The sequence below is a fragment of the Sturnira hondurensis genome, unplaced genomic scaffold (assembly GCF_014824575.4).
Source record: "Sturnira hondurensis isolate 20B ecotype Veracruz unplaced genomic scaffold, ASM1482457v3 Scaffold0016663, whole genome shotgun sequence".
NCBI classification, from domain to species: domain Eukaryota; kingdom Metazoa; phylum Chordata; class Mammalia; order Chiroptera; family Phyllostomidae; genus Sturnira; species Sturnira hondurensis.
The window spans coordinates 7,072,874-7,091,511 of record NW_028089294.1 but is presented as its reverse complement, the minus strand read 5'-3'; the positions used below and the strand labels follow the sequence as shown (position 1 = coordinate 7,091,511).

Sequence of the window (18,638 nt, the reverse complement as noted above, 5' to 3'; positions counted from 1 at the left end):
GCCCTATCAACCAGCAAGTAACGATCCCTCCACCGCCCCCTCCCTAACCACCTCCAGGCCCAGAGCCAGCCTGGGATGTCCCACACTGGCTCTGGCATACGGACAGGACATGGGGACAGCAGGTGCTCCGCCTCTGGGCACATGGCCGCCCAGTCCGGTTTTATCCAGCACAACCCGTTTTTCAGATGCCCCAGTTTCAGCCTCCCTTTCTGCACCCTGGGCCAAGCTGCCCACCCCTGGGTTTCTGTCCCCTGCTAACAGAGCTTGGCTGGGCAATGGCTGGGCCTGCCGGGGACTGACGTGAGTCAGCACAGCTACGAAGGCAGGGGACAGAGGTGATGTCGGACACCTTTCAGGATCCATGCCCTGCCTGGAGCACAAGATCCCCTCTGTGTGCTGCAGTCAGACCAACTCTTCCCGCTGAAAGCCTTGATAACAGAGGGTGCAGGGCCATCTCTCCCTGGCCTCCTTGGAGAACAGGCTGCCCTCAGCTACCAGCAGCCTGCTTTCGGCCCAGCAGTAACGCAGGTAGCCAGGGAGAACCACTGAACCAGAAGCACACGCCCCACACCCGGCCCTCCTGGCCAGCTGGGGCAGGCGTCGTTCTATAAGATATTAGTGAACACCTACTATGTGCAGGGTTCTGTGTGGGGAAGAGGGGCTCAGGGGGCAGGGCACGGTGCGTGAAGAAGCTCCCTGTCTAATTGGGAAGGCAAGTTCCATATGAGGCAGAACCTGGTGCCCTGTGTCTGTGCTCATCAGCAAGTAGAATTCACCCAATGAGCACCAGGCATGAAGCCTGGGCTGGGGTTTCAAGAAGGAAGAGAGACAGGCCCTGCCCTCAAGAAACACCAATGATTACCATGTGAGGTGCTAAGTGTCCAAGGCAGGTATAAGCGAAGCTTTAGGGAGCTGCAGAGGTGAGGTTTTGGTCAGGGAGGGCCGCCAGGACCGCCCCCAACCCTGCAGGACCCACCCTAGCCTGCACCCGATTTCAACCCAGGCTCCAACCTGCCCCCTAACNAGCCTGGGCTGGGGTTTCAAGAAGGAAGAGAGACAGGCCCTGCCCTCAAGAAACACCAATGATTACCATGTGAGGTGCTAAGTGTCCAAGGCAGGTATAAGCGAAGCTTTAGGGAGCTGCAGAGGTGAGGTTTTGGTCAGGGAGGGCCGCCAGGACTGCCCCCAACCCCGCAGGACCCACCCTAGCCTGCACCCGATTTCAACCCAGGCTCCAACCTGCCCCCTAACCCAAATATGCTCTCGGCTGAGGTTAAACAACTCACCCTCCTCCCCGATTCAGATGACAAGTCTGCATGCTTAAGTTTCCTTTTGGGCTTTTCTATTTATGTTGTCATTGATTACTTTGCTCCTAACTCATCTGATTTCAATTTGGACTGATTTGATCCTAATTTTATTACCATGTAATCTGAATGCACATAATTACTGTAATTATGCTGCAGAGGGAAACAGCTCCTCCACTGCGGGAAGCCCTAAATTTAGGACTTCCTGGCAAGGGCGGCCGTTGGCTGGGCGGACCCACAGACACCTCAGAGCTGGCAGCCTTTGGGAGCGCAGATGCCCTTCCCCGCCCCACCTCAGCGAGGTGGGTATTTCGGGCTTCATCTCCGTGATGGGGTTGAGGCCCCTCTCAGGAGCCCTAGGAATATGTAGGACTGTGAGCGAACGGTTGGTGAGCCCACCCTCACTGTGCTCTCCAGCTCGTACCCCCATCCTCTGCTGTACTGCTCAGCCTGGGTGGCTCCTTTCTGCCAGCACCCACGTACCACCCACATCCCAAGGCTGCTCTCCCTGTCGGGTGCACGATGCCAGCAGTCTCCCTGAAAAGACTTGGGGAGCAAGAGGTTTCCCTGCTAATCACGGGGCTGGGGAAAGCAAGCTGTGGCAGAAGGGCTTGCTGCCAGCCTGTGTGAATTTTCCCCAGAATTCCAAGCCTAGTCCAAGAGTTCTTCCTCCAGGAAGTCTCCCTGACCCATCCAGCTCTCCCCATACTTTGTCATTTATATCACCCTCACATACACAGCAAGATGGACATGTCCCTGTCTCGTGCCCACCTGCTGCCATCTTCCTGCAGGAAGCTGCCAGGACCTGGGCCCTGCTGCCCTGCCCTCGAAGCTCACTTACCCAGTGCAGGGATCCGATGCAGACCTTGGCGGCCATCAGGGGCACGGTGGGGTCCGAGGGCCGCAGCCTCACACACTCCCGTAGCAGCGACACAGCGTAGGCCCACTGCAGAAGAGCAGGCAATGCCATCACGCACAGCCCTAGGTGGCAACCGACATGGCACCTCCTGCACAGTGTGGGGGCTCCCAAACTGCCAGGCCTCGCTCTGCACCCCTTTCCTCCCAAGGGCCAGGAAGAGGGCCCAGTAGGAGCCCAGGCAGTATGGGCAGGCAAGTCCCTCCTGGGCCTCCATTGCCTCATCTGGAGAATGGAGGCTGTGACCCTTGTCCAGAGTGAGATGACAGCAGCTAAGGTGACAACGGGTGGAAGCTCCTTAAAAGGAATTCCGATGTGAACCACATATATATGACAGGCAGAAAGGGGCTCTCTTAAACCTGAGTCCAACGCCCTTGGGTGAACAGATGATGAGATCAGGCCAAAACCACGTGGCGATGTGGAGGCAGGGCCGGTGGTAGGGAGTGGGGGGGAAGTGTAAAGGCTGGCAGACAAGGAGAGAAGCCAAGATGGCAGAGCCAGAGAGGACCTCCAGACTGGGGTCCTCAGCCATGGAGACAGGGTCACACTGGGCCCACGGAGGGTGGCCGAGCGTGGACAGAGGGCCAAGGCGGGGAAAGCATCCAGAGCCAGGCAGGGATATAGCCAATCACCGCAATGAGCAGAACACCGGCAACACTTATCTAGATCTTACTATGGACCAAACGCAGCTGTAAGTCAGAGGGCCATACTGGCCCTCCCCCTGCTTCTGTGAGTAAATACTGGAACTCAGCTGCGTCCACTCACATATGTCTTATCTGTGGCTACTTCCATGGCGCTAAGGCAGAGTTGAGTAGTTCCCACAGAAACTGTTCGGCCTGCAAAGTCAAACACGTAACTCTCTGACCCTTCAGAGAAAGCCTGCTCACCCCTGTTCCCAGTGCTTTATAAATAATAAAGCATTTAATTTGCACAACTCTCCTGTGCGGTAGGTGCTACATCCCCATTCACAGATGAGGTCACAGAAATGCAGAGAGGTTAAGTAGCTTATTCAAAGCCACGATGCCCACAAGTAGCTGAGCAGGTGTTTGAATAGTCTTGCTCTTAGCTTGTATCCACTGCCCTATCCTGTTTCTGCAGTGCCTATCTTGGCCAGAGAGGAGGCCTCTGTGTACCCACCCTCACACATACTCACTCAAGGCTGGGACCTCTTGAGTGAGTCCAGTACTTTCCCATGAAACTCAGCAGTGATCCTCGCCACCCACCACCCCGTGTGTACACTTCCCTTCCTATTCGAGCCCCAGGTCAGCATGGATATGCGTCCGTGACTTCGACAGTTCCCATGTGCAGGGCCCTATCATGGGCTGTGTTCCTCGCCATAATCAGCTCACTCCCTCCCTGGCACTGCCAGAGGTGATGCTGAGGAACTGGGGCCTCGCTCGGCCACAGCACGGTGTGAGGAACCGGCAGGTGCAGATGTGTGACCCTTGCCTCTTACACTACCCATCCTTTTGCCACTAGCTAAGGAAGAAGAGCTTTTCTCAGCCCAGATGTGATAGATACCCCTGGGCTCTGGGCTCAGGCTTACTAGGCCAATACCAGATGTTCCAGCTAATAGCCTGCTATGTGCCCAGCACCGGGCAAGGGTTAGTGGAGTCTCTGTGGCAACTGGGAAGAGGCCCTGGCTCTTGGCTGTCAGGAAGGCTGGGAGAGCAAATACCACCCCCCCACCAACTGCTCTCCCAGGAAACATGAGGACCATGTACAAGGGGGTGTTAGCAGATGACGGGCTCTGGCAGGCTGGGAGATTGCACAGGGCACCCTGCACAGGCTGGAGCAAGAGGGGCTGCAGGAGGTGCTTGAACGAGCTGCCAGGCTATCTGCCTCTTCCAAGACCCTGTCCTGTGGACACTGCTCCCAGCACTCTCAGCACAGTCCCTCTGGCCACAACCCCAGCAAGCTTCAAGGCCCTTCCAGGCTTCCTTCGCTGGCCGCTGACCTCTGCATCCTTAAAATACAGCATTCTCTAGCCCTGACCCCTCAAATTCACATCTACCCCTGCACAGACCAGCAATGCTGCTATTTAAGGAGCCATCTGCGGACTCCACAGTCAGAGCAGCCGGCTCTTTTCTTCCTTTTTGTCATGCTGGTTACCTAGCAACGCAGCCAATGTGCTTGCTGAGGAGACCAAAAGAAAGAGCGGCCTAAATCATGACATGGAATTCATCTTTTCTTCCTGCAGGTTGAAGTGCCAGAGGTATTTATATCTGCCCGGCCTCACCTCCTGGAAGATCTTTTGGGCACAATCACAGGTACCAAACCTTAGGATCTTGGAAACAGCGAGGTCTGGCCAACCAGGCCAACCCATCTGGTGGGCAGGGTTCCTGAGGGAGGTGGAGCGTGTGCTTCTGGGACAATCCCCTGCCTCACGGAATGCAGTGGTGGGCATAGCCCAGGGTCTCAGGCCTCCTGTGTGAGGAACACACCAATCACCCCGCTCCCCATCTTGAGCCCATTCTTGTGTGCACCTTGCTGGTGTGTGAAGGAGCTGGGCCAGGACACCAGCTCCCTGGGATGTGCCAGGGATGCCGGGATGTGCCAGGCTGTGTCTGGACCCCTTGGAGCCTGGTTCTTCTCAGTAAGGAGGTGGAAGACCCCACCCCTCCCAGGCCAATGTGACACCTTCTCCAGAGCCTGGGGCCTTCCAGGAGCAACTGCAGAAATTACAGCCAAGTCCTGCGTGTGATACATTGTTCTGAGCAGGGGTCCCCAGCTTTCCTTAGCACCTCACTGGGGCCTGTGACTCACAGAGGCTATGGACCCCTGTAGCCTGAGCCTCTCCTTCTGGTCCATGCTCACTATTACAAAATTGGAGGCATTTTCTGTTTCCTGGGGACAGGAAGAAACTGTCACATGCCACTATGAGCTGGCTGCCCAGCTCCATGTACGCTCCATCCCCCTGTTCCTGCTTCCCCATCTCTGTTCTGAGCTCTCCCTGAGCCCTGACAAGGTCCTGCTAAGCGTGGAGCCAGGGCACATCATGCCACAGCTTCGTAGGGGAGGGGGAAGAGGTTTGAGATGACAAGTGCCAGGCAGGACGGGGACAGAGAAGGCTCCCCTCTTGATTCTTGGCTGTATTTCCCACCTGCCAGGCTACAGCACCTGCTCTCCTTCCCTCTCCCTGCCAGGACCCAGCCTGCACAGCCTCCACGCGTGATGGAGGAGCTGGCAAGCCTAGGAGGGCCCCCCCTGGAGACGACTGCAGGGCTAGAAATGGCAGGTGGCACAGATGGGCGCGCGGGCAAGGAATTCCCTCAGCCCTATGAAAGGGCCCTGGGTGTTTACAGCTCTTGGAATGATCTGCGAGCTCATGCCATCTTATTTCCTGCCTTCGAAGCATCCTCAGTTCCAAGAGCCCCAGCACCCAGTCCCGGAAAGCTTTTCCGATCCTGTCACTACTTAAAATAGAGGCTTATGTAAGTGTGATTCTCATCCGAAGAAAAATGAGGGGTGTTAAAACAGGAATTGGTGGGTGGAGAGCAAATGCAGCCCTTTGACTTGGGATATGGTCAGTTCCAGGTTCACGGGCAGGTCCTTTTCTGACTCCATGCTTGCGGGGAGGGGGGGGGAAGACAGCTACAACCCCAATGAAACAATGTTCCCCTTGCTGGAACCTACTCCCCACACCTGTCTCATGCCGTTGTACCCATCAATTTACCTGAGGAACTGCCCCAGTGCCCCATGAGTGAAAAGCACACCCAGACACATACTTGCACACCCGGCACACTCGTAACTCATGTGTGCACACTGGATGCACACAGGGGTCTGTGCATGCCCTCCCGTGCCCTCACTCTCCTGGAGATGAAAATCAGCTGCTTGACAACATTTCTGAACACCTGCTTGCCTGCCTGCCGTCCCCCACCTCCTCCTCTGGGAGGGACCAGAGGAGAGCAGAGTCCCCTGAGAGTGATGTGCAACCCTCAGGCTTACCTTTCCACAAGCCACCATGGAGAGTGCCACTTGGTACCAAAGGTGAAATTCTCCACATGCAAACTTCATGGCCCGCTCCAGGCACTGGGGGCAGGGAGACGTCTGGTCAGCGCTTCCCTGCTGGGACACCGCCCCCCCACCCCCAGCCCAGCCCACTCTTCCAGGGTAATCACTGCCCAAGTCACTGCCCTCTGGAGGCTGCAGGGGGCTAGACTTGGTTCTGGCTAGAAAACTCCAGGGGAAACCCGTCTGTGCACCTGGCATGCTGTGTTATCCCACACAAGTCTCTCACCCTCTCTGACCCTCGGCTCCTACCCCCATAGCATGTGAATGATCTTGCAAGGCCATGGTGAAAAGTGAATGAAACGAGATTTGTCAAAGTACTTTCAAAATGGAGACATCCGATGAAAGTGCAAGAGCCAACATTTGTTAATACTGAGCACGGCGTCGCCTTCAGTGGTTTACATGTTTGCACTCATTTACTCCTCCCGACCACCCTGCGAGGTGGGTCCCCTGATTTCTCAGAGGAGGAAGCTGGGGCCTGAATGACTTGCCAGTCACGGGGCCTGGAAGTGGCAGAGCAGGCCGACTACAAAGCCGGTGGTTAGGATGCCGCCCAAAAGTAAAGGCTCCTCCTCAACCTGCTGTTTGTTCTCTGCGCCCACGGAGAAAACCTACTGCTCTGCTGGCCTGGCTGGTCCTGGGCAGCCTGCACCAGGGGATGCCTGGTGAGACCCGACAACCCCCGGCAGAAGTGGTCCTAGGGGCTAGAGGCAGAGGCTGCCAGTATATGAGCACAGGATTCCTGTGTGGCCACGGTCAGGTGAGACAGGGGGCGGGGGCAGGGCACAGGACCAGACAGCACACACTGGAAGAGCTCAGTGGCCTGGGGCCACATGCTGGCTCGGTGCGCACTCCCTGCGCCTTCTCAGGCAGAAACCAGCTCTTGGGGCCTCGCCTTCCTTGTAGTAAACTTGAGAGAACACCCCTTATCCTTCCACATTAAAACAGGGGACCACTTTAGCCCTGGCTGGCGTAGCTCAGTGGATTGAGCGCGGGCCTGCGAACCAGACAATCGAGGTTCGATTCCCAGTCAGGGCACATGCCTGGGTTGCAGGCTGGCTCCTTGTAGGCTAACTACCAGCAGGGGATGCACAAAAGGCAACCATACATTGATGTTTCTCTCCCTCTCTCCTTCCCCTCTAAAGATAAATAAATAAATAAATAAATAAATAAATAAAAAACAGGGGACCACTTTAGAAGGCACCTGGTATGGAGCCTGGCATGAGCAGGGGCTTGGTGGGTGGCACGGTCCCCCCTTTCAGGAGCCCTCCGAAACACGCGGAAAGAGAATCTACTCCTCTGAGGCTCATTCCTGCCACAAGGAGACGAGGGCCCCAAAGCCACCTTCATCTCAGCTTACACTGGAAATTTCAACGTGTGTACCACGTGCCTTGTGGGCAGGGGCAGAAGAAAAGGGGAAATTCAGTGCCCCTAGTCCCCCACTGCCAAGAGGCACCACCCCTTGGGTACAGCCCACGGAGCACTGTCCCAGCAGGGTCTGCCCAGCAGAATGGGGGCATCTGTCTACGCAGCTTAGAACCCGGCCAAGAGAGGAAGCCACGAAACACCAGTGTCATCTCTGGGGGAACCGAGGGATGCATAGTTTTCTTCTTGTGCCTCTCTGTACAATGCTATGTGTTACTTTCAACAGAAAAACACATAAGACCATTAGTAAAACCAAAAAACACCCAGCCAGTAAAGGGCAGCACCCTCGGCCCTGGAGAAGGAACGGTCCCAAGCCTGGCCTCCCCAAATCTGAGCTGCGCCCTGGGTGGGGGCAGGGAAGGGACGGTGGAGGAGGACAGCTGGTGGCTCCATCTGGCTTCCTCTGTGTGCCACCTGGGACGGGCGGGCCATACCTCAGAGAGCATGACATACTGGCCCCTCCTGCCCAGCGTGATGCTCAGGAGGTCATAGATGGCGGAGGCATTCTGCAGGCTCACCGCCCGGTCCTGCTCCTGCTCCGGCACCCGGCTCAGCACCACATCCCGAGTAGCCTGTGGGGGAACATGGGTTCGGGAAGGTGAGGATGGAAAATAAACCTGTCCCCACAGGGCCCCTGCCTCCCAGGCCCAGGGACCATCACCCTTTCACCGTGGACCCAGGCCAAGCAGGTGGCCACCCTCCCAGAAGCAGCCAGCTCCTTTCTCACCCCCACGGAGGCCCTCTCCAGAGAGAGAAAGCCCTCCCCTCTCAGCCCAAGCTGGGGTGAGGGAGCCAAGCTGAAGGCTCCAGCTCGGCTAGGCAATGCTTTCTTCCGCAAAATTTCAAACCTACAGGGAAGTTGCAAGCCTAGAAGCACCACAGTAAACCCAATGGTTAACATTCACCACAATTGCCTTGTTTCTCTCTCGGATATGTAATAACAATCATGATAATACGTTACAGCGACAGGACCCTTTACCCCTCAACACGAGAGGGCATTCTTTTTAGAACCCCGACAGAAACACTGAGTCAGGGCATGTGACACTGTCATCACTATCACCCGATACCAGTTCATGTTCAGACTGCCACCCGTCCCACTGATGACCTTCCTAGCTGTTTCCTTTCTCTCACTTTAGGATCCAATCCAGGGTCATGCCTTGCACTCGGGCACCAGGTCTCTTTAAAGTCTTTTCATCTAGAGGAGCCTTCAGCCTCGCCCTGCCTTTGGGACACTGGCCGTTTTCAGGAGTTAGGCCAGTGGTTTGGTGGAAGAGCTCCCTGTGTTTGGGCAGTACTTGCTCACTCACGGAAGCAGCTGCAGAGACTACGGGGCAGTGTCCAGGTCAGGAGGGCGGCTCTGCTGCTTGACCGCAGAGGCAAACTCGGGCGGTGGGCCCTCAGTGTCCCCTCCTCTTACCAAGTCCCTCTGATAAGGACCCCCATACTTCCTTCCCGTCACCCACACACAGGTCTCTCCTTAACTCCCTCCAACCATGGAGCTCTCTCCTCTCTGTTTTTCCCCAAGTAATCTCCCCCAAACTTGAGGCCTCTGAGCAGGCGCCCAGACTCAGGAAGGAGTTCAGTAGCTCTGAGCTGCTCGGGAGGGAGGGCCATAGTCTGAAGGGGGTGCTCTGCTCACCAAGCCGAAATCTCACCATCAGGGATCCCAGACCCTCTTGTTCTGTGGCCTGTGGCATGTGGCCCTACCTGGGGACCCATACCTGGGGATGGCACTCGGGCTCAGGAATAGCTGAACAGAAGTTATGGGGGTTTCTGAGTAGAGCAGCAACAGGGCAGTGACCCCACTCCCCAGCACACACACGGAGAACTGAAGCAAAGCTGAGTTCTGACCACACACCCCCACTGGCTGCCCCCAGCATCCTCCCCTCTCCCACCTGTCCTCTGGCCAAGGGGTCTCTTCCCAGCATCCTCCACCCTCTCTAGAAGGTCAGAAGCTCCTCCACACAGACCTCGGACCAAGGACCGGCCTTCCTGACTGACTAAGGGGAACTGCTGGCCCCTAAAAGCCAGACCCCTCTGGTCAGCTCCAGACAAAACTTCCAGTCACGGGTGGTCCTCACATCCTCTCCCTGGGCAGGACTACCACCCCCCCACTCCAGGTTAGGGGCTAAGGCTCCCACATGGGTGCGGTGAAATGCTCCAGTGCTTGCAGGGCTTGGTCTGTGTACGTAACAGAGGCAGAAGCCCAGTGGCCTTTGGACTGCGAGCTCTGGATGTCCTGCCATGGGGACCTGAACTGCATCCCAATAAAGGCTTCTGGAAGTCACAGTGCCTCTAAGACCCTAGGAAGTGACTCACCCATAGGGGCATTTCAGGCAGAGGGCAGGCCAGTGGCCAGGGGTCCACAATAGGCGAGAGCTGCCCACTGCCACCATGGACTTGGACCAGCCCTAGGAGAGGGCATGGGAGGCCAGGAGACCCCCAGAAGGGCTGAGCACTGGTGCCAGCCTGGTAAACAAGAGCAGATCAGGAGCTTGAAAGGGTTAAGGGAGAGGCGTGAAGAGGGAAAGTGCCAGAGAAACCCCCTCCTTCCTGGTGCAATCCACCCACACAGGCACCAGCAGGAAGGGAAAAGAAATTTTAAGGAGATGCTTGGCAGGAGCTATTTCACTGAGCTGAGTAGGAACACAAAACTCCAGAACCTGCTCTGTGCCCGTCCATGTTCCTCCCCACTCCCCCACCTCCAGCCTTCACCTCCAGCAGCCCCCCAGCTCTGGCTGCCCAGGATGGGGTGGAGAGGCAGCTTCCACGAGGCAGTGTTTGGGGTACAGGGTGTGAGGGAATGAGAGGATGGGAGACACGGTCCCCACCCTCAGCAGCAGCACACGGGCATGTGCAGAGTGGGATCTGAGGTAGGAGTCTGGCGGAAGAGCGGTCCTGATGCAGAGGGAGCAGGGCAGGCAGCCTGCAGGGCAGCTTTTCTGTGGGGCAGAGGGAGCGGTCTGGCAGGGCGCATCTCAGATCTGGGGACCTGCCCATGCGGGCCAGTGTCATTCAGGGCAGGTGAGCAGCAAGCGGTCAACAAAGGTCTCAGCTCTGGTTGGTCTGTCCTTGAAGAGTAGCCCCTGCCAGAACCCAGCTCCCAACCCCCTCCAGACTGCCCCAGGATAAAGTCAAAATCCTCCCCGCCCCAAGTGGGATGGTCCCTGCAGCTCTCCATCCTCACCCTTTGGCTCCCTACCCACCCCACAGCCTATCATTGTTCCCTAACAGTGTGGGTGCCTCCCTCTGTCAGTGTGGGTGCCTGCTGCCTCCTCACCACTCAGTGAGGGCATTTGCCCCCTCAGTGACATCCCTGACTTATCTTGCCAGGCAAGGCTGGACCCCCTTGTCTTGCCCTAACACTGGGCACCCACCTCGACCCTCACACATCCAATGGTTCCCCAGTTCTTGAGGCAGGGACGTTTCTCTAGACTCCTAGGCCCAGTACAGGCTCACACAAAGCACTTTCCTTGGTTCGCGTGCGTGGAATGAGTGATATTTGGGAGAGAAGCATTTCTGGGCCGAGTGTGGGAACTTCCTCCTGTCCGCTCCAGACCTTGACCTTTAAGAACACAGTGTCTCCCAATGTGGGCCTGGTAGGAGGGAGGGGTGGATTTCTAGCACAGTGGGAAGGAATTAGGTCGTAAGAACAGGAACAGAAGAGGGGGTTGCAGCAGCATCTCCTCGGCTGAGAGCACCTTCCCAGGGGTTCTCAGGACCTGAGGCCTGTGCCAAGAAGGAAGCGTGGTTCCCCAAAGGAAAGCCGAAAGCAGAAGTTTGCCCTGTGGTTGCCATGGCTCCGGGGCAGGGCTGCGGTGAAATGCTCCAGTGCTTGCAGGGCTTGGCCTGTGTACGTAACCATGGCAACAGGGTGGGGTGGGAGAAATGGGGCAGAAAGAAGGAAGCCTAAGCTGTTGGGGGTGCAACACAATCAGATCAGATTCGTGCACAGCTCAGGGGCTTCAGCAAGCCTCAGAGGACAGGGCCCCAGACACTCTTGAGAGCTTCCAGCCCCTGCCCAGGGCGCCCCAGCTATCCCGCTCCTTCCTCCCTGGGGGCCCACCACCATTAAAGTCCCACAGTGCTCCCAGCTCCATCAGGAACCTGCCCAGTCACACTCTTTTCCTTCCACCATTTAAATGGTCTCACTAGAAAATCCTCCAGATCAAATGCAGTGATGAATGTGAATGTGCCTGTGACCCTTAAAGCAATATGGACCCTCAATTTTCTTCTCACCATCGTGGTCCTTACTAGTCTTGGAATCATGGCAGAATATTGTCTGCCTGCATAACCCCCAGGCCCACCCCCAGGCCGCCAGCTTCTGGGGATGCCCCGCTTTGTTTAACCTGTGCATTTAATCCCAGGCAGGGTTCATGGGACTGTCCCTGCTGCTAGTTTTGGACGCTCTGCCTGTCCTTCCAGGGGTGGCCTCCCCTCAACTAACAGACATTCATCCCAGGCCTTCCAGCAGGTCTGAAGAGACAACGCCAAAGAAATGTGCTCCTCAATATGTCCCATCATCACAGCCAGCATGAACCACATCTAGTCTCTGGACAAATACCCAGGAAGCAAACACAGGCCCTATAAGAAGGCCCATGAGGGACTGTGCATTTTCCCATGTGGGCCAGCCTCTGGGAAACATAAGGCAGCCAACTCCTATTCAAACGGCCATCCCTTCTGTGTGTGACATGCACAACCTTTCAGGAGCTGAAATTTTCATGCCTGTAACCTCCTCAGGACTCATGGTGACCCCATGGACAGGCAGGATGAAATTACTGTGGGCCCTTCACAGACAGGGAAACTGAGCCCTGGAAGGTCCCTGGAGTTCAGACTAAGCCAGTTCGGGGCGGCTTCCACTACCCTGTGTTCGTCCTCTGCCTGGTCTGACCCTCCGCTGGCCAGAGAGTAATAACCTTTTCTTCTGTCCAGCCCTGTCTCTCCTCTCTAACCCTGGGTACAACAGGGTAGGAGGAGGAAAGGGAACAAACCTGTGGACACTTCGTAAGTGGCTTCTCTTAATTCTCACAATGACTTTCTCATATACCACTGGCCTATTTTACAGACGCGAAGGCTGAGGCCTGGGGCGCCAGGGGCTACAGACAGATGGCTGGGATGCAGATCAGAGCCTGGGCTTTTGGCTTCACTCCCTGGCTCTCTCCTGGCCTCCAGGCACCTCTGAGAAAGTGCTCTGTAAGCTTGCCCAGTTCATCAGAGGGCCTCACATGTGTCTGCTTATGGAAGAACCCAAGCAAAATCCAAGACCAGGCTTTCTGAACCTCTGCTTCTCTGCATAGAACAAGGGCCTCGGGCAATGTGACCAGGGTCCCACTCAGCCCTGTTCTCAGACATGGTCTCTCCATTGGCCAAGGACCCAGAAAGGAGTCTCCCCAAAGCATCTGTGCATGGCACCTGCCCCTCCTTGGAGGACGCTGTCATGTTCCACTTAGGCTGTTGTCCCCCAGTGGAAGACATGATTACCACCGGCTTTCAAGCTGCCCATCCAGAGCCAAGAAATAACATGCCCTGTGACGTGTCCCATCTCTCAAAGCCCTGGGCCAGGCCCATGCCAGCTGCATTGGGCTCCCGCCGCAGAAATCACAGCTCTTCTGCCAGCTAGGGCGAGAGGCTCTCCCCCCACTGCACTGAGCGTTCTGAGCTGGCAGTGTGATCAGACCCTTCCCGTCGCAGAGCCGGGCCTTGGGTGAGAGCGGAGCAGGTGCCAAGAGCTGGAACAGTCTGTGCTCTTCTGCTGAGTCCCACATGGAATCAAGCCCAGGAAGCACTTCACTTATTTCTTTTTTTAAAACCAAATGGTATCCTCAAATCAATTTTTCTCCCAACCAGATCTGAACCTAAATGTTTTCTAAAACAACTAAGTCAAACCAAGCATAAAACAGACACGTGTTGGACACCCCCATTGTCCCAGGTACTTTCACCATCATTTTCGTAATCTTCCCAAGTCCCTGCAGGAGAGGCCTTCTTAGCCCCATTTACAGATGAGAAACCTGAGGATCAGGAAGGTAAGAAACTTATTCATCTTCACAGGCCATGGAGGCTGTGAATGGCAAGTTCCAGATTCAAGTTGCAGATGCCTGACACTGGGTATGGCAAAAAATCAGTCAGTAAGGGCCACCCCCATCACTGCCCACACCAGGCCTTTGTTGCTTTCAGTTCCCAAGACCCGGACAGCAGCAGCAACCTCTCCAGCGGCTGATGAACAGGGACCCAAGGATTCACTTTGCTGCTGCACGTAGTTTTATGCCCTAGATCAGGATTTTAGAAACCAGCTCCCTGGTCTCCCAACTATTCGAGAAAAATCAAGCCGGTTTTGACATGTGGCTCTTTCAAAACGGAGACTATGCATTTGGGATTCAGAAGATTGGAGTTAATTCCATCTGATTGGGGGGGCCAGGATTCCCTCCATGGCTCTGGACACACACTCCGCCGGCTGGGAGCACGTGTGGGACGGGTCCAACTGAGCTGCGTCTCCAGTGCCGAGCATGGCCTGGCGCGCTGCTCCAACAGGACTGGGTGGATGAGAGGTGGCTATGTGGGGGAGTGGACTTTAAAATGCTCTTTTGGCCCCGAAACTGAATCCAAAACACAAATCTTCAACCAGTTACAGCTCACATCTCTTGCGTTTCCGTGGAACCACTTGTGAGATGTCTGTTTACCTCTTGGAAGACAGGAACTTATTTATTCTGATCACACTCAGTCGGCCCATGACAAACACCATATCCCAGGCACCAGCCCCACACGCAGATCCCGTGCAGGCTACTCCTCTGAGCTCCAAACCACAAAACAGGGGCTGCCCTGTGCAGGAAGCACGCAGGCACCCCTCCGTGGAGCAGCTGCCTGGGCGATCCTGAGGGTGGAGCGCTAGGATGACACCTCCCGGGCTGACTGTGCTGAAAGAGCTTTCACTGCAGCCTAATGAATTCTGTAGGTAGGAGGGGAATCCAAACAGCAGGCACAGCAGCCTGCTGCTGTGCTAAAGGTTCCTCCCTATCATCTGCATGCAGACCCAGCCAGCATTATGGGAGGTAAGGAAAACCCTGCAGGTACATGGAGGCCAGACTGAACCTTGGTTTGCTGGAGGGGTCAGAGCAGGAGCCCAGGAGGCTCACACAGTGAGCAACAAGGCAAGAAGGCAACAGGCAACAAGTACGAGAGAGAAGCCAGAAGCAGCCTGGTCACTGAGAAAGCACTCTGAGACATAGCCAGATCCTGGGCGGAAAGCCCTCTGTAGATGAGATACCAAAGCTAAGTCCATTGTCAAAGCTCTCCCCCAGAACTGCTCAAGTTTCTACATGTGTGTGACAGATTGGGTGTGAGGAAGAGGTAGCCAGCCAGCCAGCCAGTCCCGGGAGAGGTGCCTCCTCCCAGCTGTGGCCCACCCAGCGTCCAAGCACCTCCTCTGCTTTGCCTGCTGCAGGGAATTCCCAAGACACCACCTAGCCCGCAGGCCTGGACCCTCTGAGTCCCCTGTGCAGCCCAGCCAGCCACACAGCCTTGCAAAGAAGGGAAAGAGCTATGTAGAGGGAAACCACACATTCAGGAAAACTCATCTTGGCTTCAAGTGTGGGCCACCTTTTAGGAAAAAGGCATTCTTTGCCTTTTTTTTAGGGCAGCTTGAGGGTTTGGGGAGGAATAATGTTAATGGAAAGGCACCTGAACTCTGGCCCTGGGCACCCAGAGCAAACAGAGGCCACAGAAAATCCGTGGGGAGACAGAGCCCAGATCCCAGCCTGTGCTTTGGGAGCTATTTAGGGAAACAGATGTGATTAGAATCATGGTTGCATGGATTCTAATAATGTGACCTTGACCAAGACACGTACCTGTTCTGGACCTTACCTAATCGGTATGCCAGGAACATAATTATTACACTGAACCATGTGAGACTTAATTTTCCCAGGGCCAACATAGTGCCTGCCTCTACGCAGTATCAGCATGGAACCGGGCAGAGAAGGACCTGAGAACTAACTGTTCCTGTTTCTCCTTTGACCTCCCACCTGTGGACCAACCCTCAGCCCAAGAAGGTGATGATAATGACCCCTGTTTCCTGAGACAGGCAACTTCAGTCCAACCTCATCTGAGGGTGTGGGGGGTGAGATGGCTAACCGAGGTGTGTGCAGGGGACCCAGCGGGGACTCGTCTACGCCTGACATTCCCTAAGTAGAAACTGGGGTCCAGTCTGAGGTGAGACTGAGGGTCCTTCTTCTGTGGAAAGCGTACTGTTCTCCAGTGAAAATCAGGTTTGGCATGTGGTACTGCCATTGTCACATGAGGCTAAGCAGCTAGGTGTCCCCTCCCTGCAGCAACTGCTCCCCCACACGAGCCCACCCCTGCGAACCTGTCAGGACTGCACCCCGGCCAAGTGGCACTCGGATGCAAATACCCACACCCCTCTACTGAAACTCTCACATCTGAACGGAGCTGAGGAATGACACGCTCTCCTGCCCCCTAGCTCAGCGTCCCTCCTTCTGCCAGAGGACCAGTTGGGCCAAAGGCACCCACTGACCAAAGTCCTCTAAACCAGCACTGCCGTCACACGGTCCTGGGTATCCCAAAGAACATTCGTACCAGGCTGCTCAAGGATCCAGCTCAGGAGGTCTTGGATTTTTAAACTTCACTTCCGCACACTGCTATGAGATGCATCATTTTTAAAGATTTAGTTCTCAACCTGGTGGTCCCCAGCTTACAAGCTCCGAGGCATCGATGGCACCTCCAACACCTGGCCTCTGCTGCTCCTGCCCTCCCTACTCCACCCCCTTGGACCAGTGCAGGGCAAGCGGACCACTTCCTGGACCACCCAACCACACCTCTCTCCTCTGCTGCGCCTCCCAGGCCCAGGCCTGTGTGTGTGCTCACGTGTGCGTGAGTGTGCATGTGTCTCCCTGCCCAGGCCAGGGGAAATGGGTCTCATAAAAAAAAAATCTGAAGAGCCCTTTACATGTGCTTTGTCCGGCACATCTTTTCCCTGCCCTGCTTTATTTTTCCATGGCACACAGACGCTGGCACCCGGGATATTTTAGCAGTTAGTGAATTTATTCCCCACTCCCTCACTAGAATGTAAGTTCCAGGAGGGCGGGATTTCCCCCCATTCTGTTTGCTGCCGCAGCTCTGGCAGCGAGCACGTGGCCTGCCACAAAGCAGATGAGGCTCGATAAATAGTTTTGCAAACAAGTGAGTTCTCTTACAGGCACACTTACTCTGGGAGTGGCTATCATTGCATAGTGAGGAGCTGAGGCTCGGAGGGGTTAGGTGGCTTGTGGCGGGCCCTCAGCGAGCGAGTGGCAGGGCTGGAACCTGAGCCCAGGCTGTGCACATCGGGGACACACGCTCTTTCTGCCCCCGTACTTGGCCCCAGACTCAGCACACGTTGTTCTACGAGCACTGCCGACTTGCTGATAACCATCCCTTGTAATCCCAGAAGAAGTGGGTGGGGACTCTTTAGCTCAGTCTTTACTCATTTGGAGGCAGGATCCAATCTCCCAAAGGCAGCCTCATGCACCTGACCCACACCTTGTGCACCTCATCCCTGAGTGTGTGGGGGGAGGGCAGACTACGGATTGTGCTTCAGGGATGTCCTTGAGAGGCAGAGCTCAGCCAGGACCTGGTGGCCTGCGGTAAGCCCTGCAGCCCTACCCCCATGGGGCAGAGCAAGGCCCTGGAGCTTACCATGGACTCGCTGATGAGGAGCAGCAGGAGGGCTTCCTCAATGTTGTCCTTTGGGCAGTAGAGGCTGCAAGACACAAAAGGTGGCGTGGCTGCAGCACGACCCCACGCAGCACCACTGGCCCGCCACACCTGCCACACTGGCCCTTCTGCCCTGGAGTCAACACCAGCCCCCGTAAGGTGACCCCCTCCTGCATAATTCACAGGCACCGGATACCACCTGCAGCCTGTAGCGCGCCCCAGAGTTACGATCTGAAAGGCTGTTAGGGGCGGCTGGGCTGGAAATGCTGCAAATGCTCCTGAGGAAGAAGTAGCCCCTCCGGTGCCCAGCACTACATGAAGAGGCTGGGCAAGGAGCTCCACTGGGTGGTCACAGACCCCACCTTCAATCACTGGCACGAACAAGAGAGTCGGATATTAAGCAATACAGAGAGGAAGGCCCCAAATAATGTGTGCGGCCTTGGGATTCCCCCTAGGAGTCTCCTGCCAACCCCCACCTGAGACCTGCCTTGCCTAGTCTGCTTGGCTCCTGCTGACCCTGAAGAGCCTGCCTGATGGGGAGCTGGGTGGCGGCTGGAGGAAAGCATGGGGCAGAGGGAAGGCCCCAGAGGGGGCCGAACCCCGGGTGTGGGGTGAGACGGGTGTGGTCCGGCGGGGCCGGCAGAGCTTACTTGTCTCCTTCATAGAGGTGAGGTTTCCGCAGGGCTTGTGTGATGAAGGAATTCTCCTCTTTGGTCATGAACTCGGGCAGAGGGTGGGACAGGGGGCTCCAGTAGCAATCCTCACTCAGCGAGTGCAGCAGGACCCCCGCCAGGTGCTTTGCCGCCACCTGGCAGAGAGCAAGGCTCAGACCCAGGCACAGGTTGGCTCTCCCCTGATGCGCCCAGAATGCCCTTCACCTGCCTCCCAACCAAATCTGCCAGGCTTGCGAAGTGCTGCCCCTCCGGCACTGAGGTTACCTGGCCTTCCTGTTGGCTTTTGATGGCTCCTACTTGATCCTCTCCTAGACAAGAGGTGCTTTCCCCTCTTCTCCTGGGCTTGTGGAGCCTGGCATAACTCAGGGTATTCACAGGCCTTTGCAGAGCCTGAAGCCACAGGCACAGGCAGCTCTTGCTACCCAATACCTTTCTCATATTTGACCAAAAGTTCTAGAGAGAAAAGCAGCTCTGGCCCTGATTTGGGGTGACTGAAAGCCCAAGAAGGCGAGCCTGCATTGGGCAGCAAAGCAGAGTCAAGGTTATTTACCATGGTCAAAAACCCCGAAGAATTAGCCCACCATCTTGCTAGGACATGGTGGCTGT

General features: G+C 56.1%; 1 protein-coding gene across 2 annotated transcripts in view; it reads right to left on the bottom strand.

Annotated features, from left to right (window-relative positions):
• TTC7A (tetratricopeptide repeat domain 7A) overlaps positions 1-18,638 on the bottom strand; it is a 113,748-nt gene that overhangs the window by 50,416 nt on the left and 44,694 nt on the right. For both annotated transcript variants that reach the window (XM_037066536.1, XM_037066534.1), the window contains 5 exons: positions 18,009-18,166; positions 17,341-17,404; positions 8,091-8,228; positions 6,169-6,252; positions 2,146-2,250 (listed from right to left, as the gene is read on the bottom strand). In XM_037066536.1, coding sequence (XP_036922431.1) covers positions 2,146-2,250; positions 6,169-6,252; positions 8,091-8,228; positions 17,341-17,404; positions 18,009-18,166 — 549 coding nt within the window. The remainder of the gene's footprint in view (positions 1-2,145; positions 2,251-6,168; positions 6,253-8,090; positions 8,229-17,340; positions 17,405-18,008; positions 18,167-18,638) is intronic.